The following is a 15,702-nucleotide window of genomic DNA, read 5'->3' on the forward strand; positions in this document are numbered from 1 at the left end:
AAGCCAGGATGGCTGCCTGAGGACAGGGGCTAGGTCATGATTATCTGCGCAGGAGTCACCTTGGCAGGACCTTGGTGCTGCCCAGATCCTACCCTTGGCCCTTAACTGCCTCCCCAGGGAGCCTTGCCCACGCCTGGTGAGCTCTGAGCATTTCAGGACCTGGTGGGGGTGTCTGTGCCTTGCAAACCCAGGCGCTTTACAACCTGCCTCTCTGTCCACTGCCAAAGGGCCTATTTTCTTTAGAGGTTAATCATCAGTTCCTGGGGACACCATTTTGGAATAAGTTCACAGCATGAAAGGTTTTGTGTGGATGTTCTTTTAACAAGCAAGAATAATTCATTGAAGTGCTAAGAATAAAACCAGCCTCCCCACATGGCCTTCCCTGGATGCAGGCCAGGGGATGTTTCCTGAGCTGCTAGGAAGGGGTTCCTGAAAGCCCCCTTGGGGACATGTGTCCTTGGCCTCCAGGATCCTTCCTGTGGGCAGAAAAGATATTTTAACTACCCAAGCGAGCTCAACCTGCATATTTTGGAGTCAACAGCCAGGCAGCCCCCAACGAGCCTGCTGTCCTCACTGCTGTCTCCTCTTGTCTGTTTCCAGGACTCCTCCACCTTGGCCGGATCTGCCCCCACGGCCATCCCGAGGGCTGCTGCCATGGCCGGAGAACAGGGCACGCCTCCCAAGGTCCAGCTGCCCCTCAACGTGTGAGCTGCCCTTCATGTCTGCTGGGTCCCCCACCTGTGGTGCCTCCCTCCCACCTGCACTAGCACACATGGGTGGTTTCTTAGGGCTCTTCCACTCTTACTAGCCAGGCAAGGTGTTAATGCAGGGTCCTTTGATACCACTGTCCCCAGGACATTTCTTTTTACCCAGGGGAATGTTCAAAATGCCTGCAGCAGGCACCAGTCAGGAAAGGAGCCAGCCTCAGTTTGGAGCAGGCCCCAGCCCCCCTGAGCTGGTCCAGGGGTGGCCTTGGGGAGGGAGGAGGGGGGCAGAGCAGCAGTGGCCTGGGGACCTCAGGGGATGGTCGCTAGTTGCCAACAACTCAGAAGAAGCTCAGCACGTCAGCTACCGTCACGGGTGTACCAGTGCCTGCCAGCTGCTTCTCATCCCTGAATATAGCCAGATGAGTCAGTGCTAGGAAGTCAGGTGTTTATCTTATTCAGAAAATCTGCTAAGTTAAATTATAACTCTGAAAAGATACATTTAGTTTAAAAATTCCCCATTTAAATAGTGTTCTGAAGAATTAGATTGCCTCTGCCCTTGTGTTTGGCAGAGTTGTCACTTGAATGGATGGTTTAAGGTGGAGAGTGTGAATTTGGCAAGCAATACGGCGAATACAGGTTCTACCTTTCGGAGGTCAGAGGGACACTCAGAGCCTGTGCTGCTGCAGAACGGGATGTAGGTCAAGGAAAAAAATTCTTTTTAAAAGCAATTTGCTAAGCCTCAAAATGTCTCTTGGAAGTAGCTTAACGGCTACATGGCCAACCACCTCTTAAAGCCATGTGGAAACTTCAGCCTTTATCTGGGGTGGAGAGCAGAGCTCCCAACATCCTCCACTGTGATTAACAACTAAAAGAATTTGAAATTTGCCTGTTTTTCACCAAGCTTCCTGGAGGGATCATAGTTAAGGAGCTACATTTCTGATGTCCTGAGGCAGATATTCAAGTTTTCATTAACACTGGGCAGAGATACTGTCCTCTGACCTTGTTTCTGGATCAGCTTAGGCCATTTCACCCAAAGCTGGGGGGTAGGTGTGCCAGGTTTTCTCTTCTTAAGAGCTAGGTGAGGACTCTAGCTGAAGAAGGGGTCCTGAGTCCTCAGTGCTGACCTGATGGAAAGCTCCAGACAAGACCAGGGCCAGGGCGCCAAGGCTGTAAGCTCTTCAAGGCAAGGTCTGAATGTGTTCACTGTTGGGGTCAGACATTTCACTGTTGAATGTCTATGCACAGGCTCTCAGTAACTCTCAGTCATACAGTCTACAAGACCCAAGGTTCCCCCTTCCTGGGATGGGGAGAGCTCAGGGTCAGCCTGCACCAGGAGGCCACTCCCTGGCTTACAGACCCAGAAGGTAACACAGTTGCAGGAGTGAGTGTAACTGTTCTGAGTACATTGTGGAGGCCTCAGCTGTGGACAAGGTCCCATGTCCTGCATTGCCTTTTGAATTGGCAGCCCCCTCTGCCAAGGGGGTTAGGGACACGGAGCGAGGATGAAGAGTGACAAGGTCACTGTGACCCTAGTCCCACTACTCCCTTCCTCTTGGCCTCACCCCCAGGAGTGGCTGTCTCCTTGTCTCCAGTTAGCTCGAAATCTTTATCTGGTAAAAGGTAAAGCAGACTTAGTTTTAGATACTGTCCTAAGGATGACAAGGATTTGGGTAGGAATGTGTCTGGTTGTCTAAGCAGCAGAACCGTGGTCAGCATGACCTATGACCGGTAATGGTAAGTTCAGTGTGTGAGTTTTGTGGTTCTTTATACAGGCACGTGGTGAGTAACATCACATACATTACACTACTACATTACACGGCTACATAATCCATTTTGAAAACATGACATCTTTTAATTGATCTCCAGGGATGAAAAGATCAGATTGACCTCGTCAGTTTATCCAGTGAGAGATTAGCCTGACCACTCCCAATGCTTAGCTCTAAGAAGCTAGTGGTTCCATGGGAACCAGGGTCAGGTGCCAGGGGTATGACTGTGCCTTATCTAATCATTATTCCCAAAATCCTACCTGTAAGTAATGTTCAGAAGTCTTTACAAAAACAACTGTAGCAACAAAAACTCCCCTTCTGCCTGCTGGGGAGTAATGGCCTACAGAGGGTAATGGCCTCTTGATGAGGGTCTAGACAGGTCATCCATGAAGGTCAGCCATGGAATGACTCAACAAATCTGTCTCCACCATCTTCATCATTGCACGGCTTTGACCTCTGCAGGCCACATCACGTGCCCTGAGACATGAGCCCTCATGTCTGAGAGACCTGATCCTGCACAGTCAGCCCAAGGGTTGGTGGCAGGATGTCTGTCACTCTTTGCCCCTTCTTTTATCATACAAGAATCTTCTGTGGAAGGCATTTCCTAAGGGCTTGCTGCCCTGAAACACAGAAGGATATCCATTTGGCCACCCATTGTGTGAGGCAGCTACACATCTGCAGAGACGTGGCCCGCTCCCACACCTTCCTCTCCACTCCTGCCACATTGGAAAGTCCCACACTCTGTCCACCTGCTATCAACCGAAGTGCAGAAATGTGAGTGTCTGGCCTGAGAGGCTATGCTCGTGGGCATAGCTGTCCATCCAGAGGCTCTGAAGACCAATGAGAAGACCTTGAGTGTGGTGCCTCTGACATAGGAGGGTTCAGTTCTCACCTCCACTTCTCAGCTACATCTCAGAGCCACTGGTGGGGATGAAACACCACAGGAGGCAGAGAGGGGCAGAGGGTCACCCTCTGGAGCTCACCAAGACATCCGCCAGCATCTCTAATAGTTGGGCAGAGGAAGAAGAGACACACATCGCAGTCTGGCTCCTGCCTGGCCCTGGGAAGGTGCTGCCTTGCCCAGCATCAGGCTTTGTCCCTGGAACCAAGGGCAGTGGGACCTCTTGATTGTAAGAGCCTTACTCCAGGGACTGGCTGTCAGCTGGTCATCAGAAAATGAAAACTGCCACAGTCAGACATGACACTGCTCGGGGGGACTGGGAATTACAGAGGGAGAGATTGGCCTACAGACAGGGAAAGGGCAGCCCCAGGGAACAGCAGTCAGTGTCTTTTATCTGCCAGTGCTAGGGGTTAAACAGGGGCCCTGGATCAGGTGGCTGACATTGGTTGTGTGAGATGTGTGCGACTTGTCCTCACTGGGAACAACTCCACAGCCTTGCTGTAGTTGTGGCTGGCCCTCCTCATGACCTCACTGCCATTTGTTCTGATGGCCAAAAGGCCACTGAACCACTCTCAGTGACAACACAGCCCCCATGGTATGGAATGCTGGGGAAGGATTGCTGACCAAACCAGACCCAGTGCAGGAAAGGGGCACCTTCCACCACATATGAATAAAACAGGCTGAATCTGCACCCAGCCTATGGTGGCTAAGTTAGCTAGAATTCAGCACAGCAAAGCCCCATAAAATACGTCTCTACCAAAGTTGGGTCAAAGGCCTAGGATGGTGAGGCCCTGGGGCACCTGCCCCAGAAGTGACTTGCAGTTCTCCAGACAGCTTACTCAGGCATTCCTACCCTAGTGGTCAGCCCAGTCTTGAAGTTGGATTTTCCAGGTATTGGTGGTGCTATCTTCAGGATATTTAGAAGATGTGATCAGGCCTGGGAACCCCTGGAGGTCCCCACCCCCGTTGCTTGCACCTTCCAGGCAGATAGGGAAGAGGGAGAGATGAAAGTAGGAAGAACAAAGAATTACCTTGAGAGAATTGTGTATATGGAGCACAGAGCCTGGTGGGCAGAGGATGGAGACCCTTGGAGCCCCCAGGGCTGGCTGTAGGAAAGAGGAAGGAGGTGACTTGAGCCCCCTGAAAATCCCCAGGAATGCAGTGGCAACAGCAGCAGAGACAGTACAATCTAGTTTGGGTTTTTTGGAAGCAGAAGCTGAGACACAGAGGTCTGTCATGGAGCTCCAGGACACACTGTGCAGGAAGTGAGGTGCTGAGTTATGTGCTGAAGAGAAGTTGTGCTGGTCCTTGGGGCTCTGGAGCTGAGACAGCCTTTCAGAGGAAAATCCCAGCTGCAGTGAGCTAAGGCTGGCTTCAGGCTGCCCTGGGGAGCATCAAGCTTTTAGGGGATGCTATACCCAAGAGAAGTTTCCAGCGAGGACACCTGGTCTAGTGTGGGGCTTCAGCCCTGAATGCAAAAGATACACAGGCAAACCTCATTTTATTGTACTTTGCAGTTAATGTGTTTTTTACAAATTGAAGGTTTGTGGAAACCCAGAGTCAAGCACGTCTAGTGGGGCTATTTTTCCAACAGCAAGTGTGCACTTCCTCTCTCTCTGTCACATTTAAGTAATTCCCACAATATTTGAGATTAAGAGGGAGGGGGCAGAGCAAGATGGTGGAATAGAAACTTCAATGATCATCCCTCCCTACAAAACACCAAATTCAACAACTGTTCATGCAAGTAGTCACCTTTGGAAGAACCAATAATCAGGTGAGCATTCAAACTACCTGGTTTTAACATTATACTAAGGAAAAAGAGGGCATAAATGACAGCCTTACATTGCCTATACCTCTCCTTCCATCCCCCCACAGCAACTCGCCAGCACACCAGGTGGAGAGAGAATCTGTGTGCCTGGGGAAAGGGTAGTGAAGTGATTGTGGGGCCTTGCATTGAAACTCAGGGCCTTCCTGGCACAGGAGGACACAGGGCAGGGCAGAATACTTCCAGTGCCTATGGAGGGAGCATTTATGCCAGCCTGGCTAGAGAGAAATCCTCTGTTCTAAAGTCCAAGTTCTGGCTGGCCCCAGCACTAGCTGACAAAAAGCAACTCGAAGTCTGAAGTAAAATTATAAAACAGCCAGGCCTCAAAGGCTGCAGTCCTTGGACAATTCTTGCAGCTCTGCTGGCTCAGAGCAAGTAGCCTTGGGATGCACATGACCCAGTGAGATACCAGTAGCAGCAGCCAAGCTGGTGCCTTTGCTACCCCCTCCCCTAAGTATAGGCAGTGAGGCTCATGCAGAGTCTTCCACTTGGGGAAAGGAAAGAGAAGCACTCAGAGGGCTTTGTTTTGCAACTTGGGTACCAGCTCAGCCACAGTAAAATGAAGTACCAAAGATACTCATTAGGCTCCAGGGTCCAGGCCTTAGTTCCTGGATACATTTCTGGGCCCACCCTGCGCCAGAAGGAAACATGTTGCCCTGAAGGAAAGAACCTAGTCCTTCCAGGGTTCCATCACCTGCTGAATAAAGAGCCCTTGGACTTGGAATAAACATCAGAAGCAGCCAGACAGAAGTCACAGTGGGCTGTGGGTAAGACTGGGCTGGCTTCAGGTCCTGGCACTGGTAGCCACGAAAGAGTGCCTATGTCACTCGTCCCCCAACTCCAGCAACCTAGCACAGAGAATGAAGGAAGATAGAGGCTTTGATGGGTAATCCAAGGAATTCTCCTGTATCTTACCCAAGTCCACCAACGTAATACCACTAGGAGTCTGCAGGAGTCACAGCATTACTGGCCTTGGGTTGATGTGGCCGCAGTGACCAAAAACATAGACCCCAACACTCAATTCCATTAAGAATATCTGGAAAGCCTTCTCAAGAACAGGTTCAAATAAGTCCAAACTGTGAAGATTAAAATAAACACCTAACTCTTCGATGCCTAGACATTGATGAACATCCACAAGCAGCAGGAACATCTAGGAAGACATGACCCCACCAAACAAATGAAATAAGGTACCAGTGACCAGTCCTGGAGGAGTGGAGATAGTTGACCTTTCAGACAAAGAATTCAAAGTAGCTGTCCTGCAGAAGCTCAGTGAACTTTAAGATGACACAGAGAAGGAGTTCAGAAGCCTATCAGATAAATTTAACAAAGAGACTGAAAAAATTTTTTACAAATAAGCAGAAATTCTGGAGCTTAAAAATTCAGCTGACAGACAAAAGAAATGCGTCAGCATCTCTCAACAGCAGAATTGACCGAGCAGAAGAAAGAATTGGTGAGCTTGAAGACAGCCTATTTGAAAATACTCAAAAGATAAAAAAGAATAAGAAAGAGCAAAACACACCTACAAGATCTAGAAAATAGCCTCAAAAGACAAATCTAAGACTTTTAGATTTGTAATAAGGAGGTAGAGAGAAAGAGATTGGGATAGAAAGTATATTCAAAGAGATGATGACAGGGATGTTCCAAACCTAGAGAAAAATACTATATTCAGGTAAGAGAAGGTCTTTGAACACCAAGCAGATTTAACCTAAACAGATTCCTCAAGGCATTTAATCGTCAAGCGTCTAAAAGTCATGGATGAAGGAACGCTCCTAAGGGAAGCAAGAAAAAAGGATAAAATAACATATAAAGTAGCTGTGATGTATGTGGCACTTCTCCGTGGAAACCTTGCCAACTAGCAGAGTGGCATGACATATTCAAAGTGCTCCAGGAAAAAAATTTTACCTTTCGAATATTATATCTTGCAAAAATATCCTTTGCATATGAAGGAGCAATAAGGACTTCCCTCACCCTGGTCCCCTACAAGAAGCTGTGAGATTTTGTCCAACACCAAACCTGTCCCATAAGAAATGCTAAAAGGAGTTCTTTAATCTGAAAGAAATGGACATTAATGAATGATAAATCATCTGAAGGTATACAACTAGCTGGTAACAGTAAGTACACAAATACAGAATATGCTAGTGCTACAATTGCAATGTGTAAACCAAACTAATATCTTGAGTTCTAGGTAGGAAGACTAGAAGACAACCCTATCAAAAATAACTAACAATCACCCTCCCTCCGCCCATCCTCCCTCCTCCCTTCCCTCCCTCTCACCCTTCCCCATATTCTTAGGTTATAACTGGGTTATAGCTTTCATATGAAAGCCATAAATTAGGTTCATAGTAGGGCTGAGTACATTGGATACTTTTTCTTCCATTCTTGAGATACTTTACTAAGAAGAATATGCTCCAGCTCCATCCATGTAAACATGAAAGAGGTAAAGTCTCCATCTTTCTTTAAGGCTGCATAATATTCCATGGTGTACATATACCAAAATTTATTAATCCATTTGTGGATTGATGGGCACTTGGGCTTTTTCCATGACTTAGCAATTATGAATTGGGCTGCAATAAACATTCTGGTACAAATATCTTTGTTATAAGGTGATTTTTGGTCTTCTGGGTATACACCTAGTAGAGGAATTATAGGATTGACTGGCAGATCTATTTTTAGATCTCTAAGTGTTCTCCAAACATCTTTCCAAAAGGAATGTATTAATTTGCATTCCCACCAACAGTGTAGAAGTGTTCCCTTTTCTCCACATCCACGCCAACATCTCTGGTCTTGGGATTTTGTGATATGGGCTAATCTTACTGGAGTTAGATAATATCTCAAAGTAGTTTTGATTTGCATTTCTCTGATGATTAAGGATGATGAGCATTTTTTTCATATGTCTGTAGGCCGTGTGCCTGTCTTCTTCAGAGAAGTTTCTCTTCAAATCCCTTGCCCAGCCTGCGATGGGATCCCTTGTTTTTTTCTTGCTGATGTGTTTGAGTTCTCTGTGGATTCTGGTTAGTAAACCTTTGTCAGAGACATAACCTGCAAATATCTTCTCCCATTCTGAGGGCTGTTTGCTTGCTTTACTTACTGTGTTCTTGGCTGTGCAGAAGCTTTTTAGTTTGATCAGGTCCCAGTAGTGTATTTTTGAAGCTGCTTCAATTGCCTGGTGGGTCCTCCTCATAAAATACTCGCCCAGACTGATTTCTTCAAGGGTTTTCCCTGTACTCTCTTCTAGTATTTTTATAGTTTCATGTCTTAAGTTTAAATCTTTAATCCAGTGAGAGTCTATCTTAGTTAATGGTGAAAGGTATGGGTCCAGTTTCAGTCTTCTACAGGTTGCCAGCCAGTTCACCTAGCACCATTTGTTAAATAGGGAATCTTTTCCCCACTGAATGTTTTTAATTAGTTTGTTAAAGATCAAATAATGTTAAGTAGCTGGTTTCATCTCTTAGTTCTCTATTCTGTCCCAGACATCTACTTCTCTGTTTTTGTGCCAGTACCATGCTGTTTTGATCACTATCGATTTATAGTATAGTCTGAGGTCTGGTAGCGTGATTCCTCCTGCTTTGTTTTTATTTCTGAGTAATGTCTTGGCTATTCGAGGATTTTCCTGATTCCATATAAAACGAAGTATTATTTTTTCAAGATCTGTAAAGTAAGACAGTGGAGCTTTAATAGGGATTGCATTAAAATTGTATATTGCTTTGGGTAGTACGGACATTTTAACAATGTTGATTCTTCCCAGCCATGAGCATGGTATGTTTTTCCATTTGTTAACATTTTCAGCTATTTCTTTTCTTAGAGTTTCATAGTTCTCTTTATAGAGATCTTTCAAGTCCTTTGTTAGATAAACTCCCAAGTATTTCATCTTCTTTGGCACTCCTATGAATGGAATAGAGTCCTTAACTGTTTTTTCAGCTTGACTATTGTTGGTATATATAAAGGCTACCGATTTATGAATGTTTTGTAACCTGAGATGCTGCTGTATTCCTTGATCACTTCTAAGAGTTTTGTAGTTTTCCAGATATAGTCATATCATCTGCGAAGAGCGAAAGTTTGATCTCTTCTGACCCTATATGGATACCCTTGATCACCTTTTCTTCCCTAATTGCGATGACTAAAACTTCCATTACAATATTAAAGAGCAGTGGAGACAATGGGCAGCCTTGTCTGATTCCTGATCTGAGTGGAAATGATTTCAATTTAACTCCATTCAATACAATATTGGCTGTGGGTTTGCTGTAGATGGCCTCTATCAGTTTAAGAAATGTCCCTTCTATACCAATTTTCTGAAGTGTTCTGATCATGAAGGGATGCTGGATATTATCAAAAGCTTTTACAAGGGTACATGTGAAACTTAGTAAATGTAGAATATAAATGTCTTAATGCAATAACTAAGAAAATGCCAGGAAGGCTATGTTAACCAGTGTGATGAAAATGTGTCAAACGGTCTATAAAACCAGTGTATGGTATCCCATGATCGCATTAATGTACACAGCTATGACTTAATTTTTTAAAAAAAGTGGAAATACTATACTGTAAAAATCAAATATAACTAACAACTTTTTGAAAGATAGTATAAAAAGATATGGTTGGAAACAAAAAAAAGTTGAAAAACGAGTGGAGGTGGAGTTAAATGGGTAGAGTTTCTGTTAGATTTCTCTTTGCTTGTTTATAAGCAGAGTTGTCATATGTTTAAAATAATTGGTTATAAAATGTTTTCTGCAAGCTTCATGGTAACTTCAAATCAAAAATCTTACACAAAAAATTAAAAGCAAGAAATTAAAACACACTACCAGAGAAAATAGGAAGGAAGGAAGGAAGGGAGAACCACAAAACAACCAGAAATAAAAAAATGGCATGGCACTAGTAAGTCCTTACCTATCAATAATAACATTAAATGCTAATGGACTAAACTCTCTAATCAAAAGACATAGATAGGATGGCTGAATGGATAAAAAAAAAATTAAGAGTCAACTATATGTTTTCAAGAAACTCACTTCACCTATAAAGACACATATAGACTGAAAATAAAGGGATGGAAAAAGATATTCCATGCAAACAGAAACCAAAAAAAGAATAGGAGTAGCTACACTTCTATAAGATGCAATAGATACAAAGACAAAAATAGTAAAAAGAAACAAAGCATTGTGTGCAAAGCATTACACATTATCATTGTGTAATGATAAAGGTGTCAATTCATCAAGAAGATATAATAATTCTAAATGTATATGCACCTAACACTGGAGCATACAGACATATAAGGCAAATATTATCAAAGCTAAAGGGAGATATAAACCCAATACAGTAATGGTTGGAGACCTCAACACTCCCCTTTCTGCTTTAGACAGATCATCCAGACAGAAAATCAACAAAGAAAATTGGACTTAACTTACAATGGATCTAATAGATAGTTACAGAAGGTTTTATCCAGCACCTGCAGAATAGATGTTCTTCCCTTTAGCTCATGGATCATTCTCAATGTTAGACTATATCTTAGGTTATACAAGTCTTTAAAATTTTCATAAAAATTGAAATCATACCAAGTATTTTCTCTGACCACAATGAAACAAAACTAGAAATGAGTAACAAGAGGAACACTGGAAAATATATAAACACATAGAAGGTAACCTATATGATTCTGAATGACTGGTGGGTCAATGAAGATATTAAGAAGGAGGTTGGTTCAGCTTTAAGGAAAGAAACCATCTCCATAACATAAAAATGCAAGATGAAGCAGTGAGTGCTGATGGAGAAGATGCAACAATTTATCCAGAAGATATAGTTAAATTACAGATATCTTCCATGTAAGTGAGGCAGCCTGATATTAGAAGAAGACGGCATCCAGGAATTTTGCAGCTAAAGAAGAAAAGTCAATGCGTGGCTTCAAAACTTCAAAGGCCAAGCTTTGTCTCTTGTTAGGAGCTAATGCAGCCAGTGACTTTAAATTTATTCCAATGCTTACTTACCATTCTGATAATCATAGGGCCCTTTAGAATTAAATTAAATCTACTCCGTGCTCTATAAATGGAGTATTGAAGCCTGGATGACACCACATCTGTTTACAGTATGGCTTACTGAATATTTTAAGCCCTCTGTTGAGATCTACTTCTCAGGAAAAAAAAGATTCCTTTCAAAATATTACTGCTCATTGACAATGCACCTGGTCACGCAAGAGCGCTGATGGAGATTCACAAGGAGATTAATGGTATTTTCCTGCCTGCGAACAAAACATCCATTCTGCAGCCCAGGGATCAAAGAATAATTTCAACTTGCAAGTCTTATTAATAAATACAATCTGTAAAACTGTAACTATCACAGACGGTAATTCCTCTGATGGATCTTGGCAAAGTAAATCGAAACCCTTCTAAATGTATTCACCATTCTAGATGGCATTAAGAACATTGGTGATTTATGGGAAGAAGTCAAAATATGAACATAAATTCTAACCCTCATGGATGACTGTAAGGGGTTTAAGACCTCAGTGAAGAAAGAAACTACAGATGTGATACAAATAGCAAGAGAATTAGAATTGGAAGTAGAGTCTGAAGATATGATTGAATTGCTGCAATCTGATGATCAAACTTGAATTGATAACGAGTTGCTTCTTAGAATAAGCAAAGAAATATTACTTATCCTAAGATAATATTTCAATACTTAACTGAAATAGAATCTATTCCTGGGAACACACTGTGACCCTTGTGGAAGTGACAACAAAAGATTTATAATATTATACAAATTTAGTTAATAAAGCAGCAGCAGGATTTGAAAGGATTGACTACAATTTGGAAAGAATTTCTGCTGTGGTTATCAAACAGCTTCACATGCTGCGGAGAAATTTCTCATGAAAGAAAGAGTCCATCCATGCAGCAAACTTTATTGTCTTATTTCAAGAAATTGCCACAGCCACCACAACAGTCATCAACATCAGCACAGTCAACATCAAGGCAAGACCCTTGACCAGAAAAAGGATTATAGCATGCTGAAAGCTCAGATTATCATTAGCAATATGTGTGTGTGTGTATTTGAGACAGAGTCTTATTCTGTGCCCTAGGTAGGATGCTGTGGTGTCCTAGCTCACAGCAACCTCAAACTCTTGGGCTCAGGCAATCCCCTTGCCTCAGCCTCCCAAGTAGCTGGGACTACAGGCACCCACCACAACGCCTAGCTCATTCTTCTATTTTTAGTAGAGACAGGATCTTGCTCTTGCTCAGGCTGGTCTCAAACTGCTGAGCTCAAGCAACCTACCTGCCTCAGCCTCCCAGGGTGCTAGGATTATAAGCATGGGCTATCATGCCTGGCCAGCAATATATTATTTTTAAATTAAAGTATGTGTGTTGTGGCATTTTTGAGATGCAATGCTATTGCACACTTAATAGGCTACAGTAAAGTACAGACATAACTTTTATATACACTGGGAAACTAAAAATTTTGTGTGACTCTATTGCAGTATTCCCTTTATTAGGGTGGTCTGGAATATTGCAATGTTCCCTTTATTGCTGGGTCTTTCCCAGGAGTTCCAATGTGAGGCTCCAGTCTGCATCTCCTACAAGTTCCAGATGAGGCTAATGCCACTGGTCCAGGAGCACCCTACGGTGTCCCTGCACTCCAGCTCCCACATGCAAGTATCTCAGATGTTTGGTGTGGGAAGGACAGTAGCCCCTGGGCTGGCTCACAGTCATGTCGTCCCAGCATTCTGCCCAGTAGAACCCATCTCAACTAGCAAGGCTGCCTTTGGCTTCTTTGGAATTCAGAAGACACCAGGAAGCCTAAGTGGTTTCTCCTGGCCAGGGTGCCCAGGCCATGTTGTTGGCATCAGGGAAGAGTGGCTCCCATACTCTTGAGTGTCTATGTCCACTGTTGGCTGCCACGCTCCCGGTCCTGCCCCTGCCCTTCTGGAGAACTTACAGCACAGGCCCTGAAAGCACCCTTGCTGCCTGTCTCCCCCAGGTCCAAGTCCCCTGAGCATTCTCAGAGTGCGTGACTCTCCACCTGCTGCAGCACCTGGCTGCCATCGGGCTACATCCTTTGAGTGGAAGAGTCAAAGAGTGGCCACATGTTTCCCTAACCTGAGCTGGTGAGGCTCTGGCAAGAAGCAAAGCAGAGGCAGGACGTCTTGCAGGAGGAATGGGAAAGAACCTTTTACTTATTTTAGAAGGAACATGAATGAGCCATCAATTAGAGGAGAAAGAGAATTAAGTAGTGAAAGCATTAAAATACTTTGATGCACTCCGGGAACACAGTGGAAGGGAAATACTATAGACAATTAGTAGTGAGGAAAGATCATGCTATAGAAATAAGTAATATAGGTGAGCAAGGCTGCGTTCAGATATTTCCAACCAACGGGCTGCATGTGAAATGGACACTTGTGATGACTGGCTGGGTTATCCCAGCCACTGACCTGACAAGTCGGTACCCCTGACTTGTGCCTGGTGTACTCCTACAGGGGCCACTACTACCTGTTCTCCACCTGCCAATGGGAGGCTCTCTTTTCTAACTGACATGGAAGCCCAACCAGCCTGCGGGGATCTGAGCCTTAAATCGTACCATTGTGTTAAACAAGGTATTTAGTGACAACCTGGGAGAATGTGCAGAGTTCATGTCTGAGCTTGGAGGGCTGCCCAGCAGGCGTCATTGCATTATGGACACCACCTGGAGCACAACAACATGGGTGCGTCATGTTGCCAAGGTGTTTTGAAGCAAATGGAAAGTGAGTGTGTGACCCAGAGGCCATGAGAGCCCTGTGACTGGCAGATGCCACCTGGTTCTCCTGTCTCGCACGGGCCTGAGCATACACCCAGTGATGCCGCCTGGCAGCACTGAGCCCTGGGGATGTCATCCGCCTCAGCCAAGAGACCAGGGGCATCAAGGGAAAGAGGGGATAATGGGATGCTGTGGTGACTGCCACTCTGACCCTGGAACCTAGCAGCACAGGAGATGGTGGTAGGCTAGGAAGGGACCAGTCTGTGCCTGGAGTACAAACTAGTCTTCAGTTGGTCCATCTGGGCTTTCTCTTGAGTCACTGTGAGAAGAAAGCGGGTGCAGATGACAACTTCCCACCCGTCCAGTGCCCCCCTCCAGGTCAAGCCGAGAGCCACTCAGGAGGCCACCAGGCACAGAAACAGACCTGACAGATCCATCTGCTTTTGGTTTCCCTGCTGTGGATCCCAAAAGGAAAAAAAATAGACAGGGAAGAGATTTTGCAAGGTACAATCTGGTTCCCCAGCAACCTACGTCTAACTTGGAATATTGAAACCAGAGGAAGGATTACAGAACACATTTAAAATAAAAATGAAAAGGCCAAGTGCCCTGGTGCATTGGTGCAGATAAGTGTGGCACCTCCCTACACTGTGAGCCATGCTGGGTCTGTGCTTACAGAGACAGGGAGGTGTCACTGACTCCAGATCCCAGCCTCACCCAGGCCACCTCTCAGCAGGGCCTGCACCATCTAATAGTGCCCCAGCTGCATCCCCAGGCTGACTGACAGGTCCCAGCATTGCAAAGTATCCCTGCCTCTGAGTATGCATGAACATGGACAGACTCTCCATCTTTCTCAGCCTTAGTTTCTGCAGCTGTGAAACCTCAGAGTTCATGTGGAGCCTGGACAAGATGTGTGAGTGGCTGGCATGTGGCATGGTTGGTTCCTGTCCTCCTGCCTCACGTGGCAGCCCAGTACCTGCGACAGGAGCACAGCTCTGCTTTGCTGTCCTGGTGCCACCCCAGGCAGCAACACCTTATAAATAAGGACACAGAGAAAGTTATGAGGCTGATGACAGTGCTTGGAGAAAGGGGGCTGTCATCTCTCAGAGTGATGGCATCTGGAAAGGATGCACATTTCCTGTGCTCAGCTTTGAGGGGGTCTGTATCAATGGGCATCTAATAAAGTACCTGAACTTCCTACTTTTAGAACCTAGACTTCCTGTGAGAAGAGGCTAATGTAGCATAAAATCCAGGTCTATCTCTGTTGCAAACCTAAGCACATTGACCCTCAGCAGATCCTGTGCCAAAGGCTATGAGGGACGTGGGCCTGGTTGATGCCCTGCTCCCTAGCAGTGTCGGCTGGCACACTCAGTTCAAGTGGGACAAATTGGGCAGCAGATGCTCGGCCAAGTTCATCTTTTGGTTTCCCATTTTCCTGCCTTTATTATTTCATTAGGTATCATGTGTTTATTCAAATAAAAATGGAATTTTGAAAGACTCCTTTTCTGACTGAAAGGTTCTGAAATGACTCAAGACCTCCAATAAAAGAATCTTCATTTTTATGTTGACAGAAAGGATGGAAACTCTCCTTTTATGGTGAGAAGTAAGCACGAAGTCCTTGTCCCATTAAATGACATGAGATGCTAAAATATCGAGTAAATAAGAACCAACTCATTCCCAATTTTCTGTGCCTGCTCAATAACTCAAATGGGTGTGGGGTGTCATCACAGCTGCTTGCTTTGCTTTGTTTTTTAAGTCTGGAACATGAATTCCCAGCTGAGGAAGTTAGAAGTTACTTGATGC

The 15,702-nt window shown here is 44.8% G+C and overlaps 1 protein-coding gene across 2 annotated transcripts in view; it reads left to right on the top strand.

The window, feature by feature from the left end:
• SH3RF3 (SH3 domain containing ring finger 3) overlaps window positions 1–15,702 on the top strand; it is a 340,566-nt gene that overhangs the window by 256,432 nt on the left and 68,432 nt on the right. For both annotated transcript variants that reach the window (XM_053588118.1, XM_053588120.1), the window contains one exon: window positions 601–704. In XM_053588118.1, coding sequence (XP_053444093.1) covers window positions 601–704 — 104 coding nt within the window. The remainder of the gene's footprint in view (window positions 1–600; window positions 705–15,702) is intronic.

This window comes from Nycticebus coucang, chromosome 4 (assembly GCF_027406575.1).
Source record: "Nycticebus coucang isolate mNycCou1 chromosome 4, mNycCou1.pri, whole genome shotgun sequence".
NCBI classification, from domain to species: domain Eukaryota; kingdom Metazoa; phylum Chordata; class Mammalia; order Primates; family Lorisidae; genus Nycticebus; species Nycticebus coucang.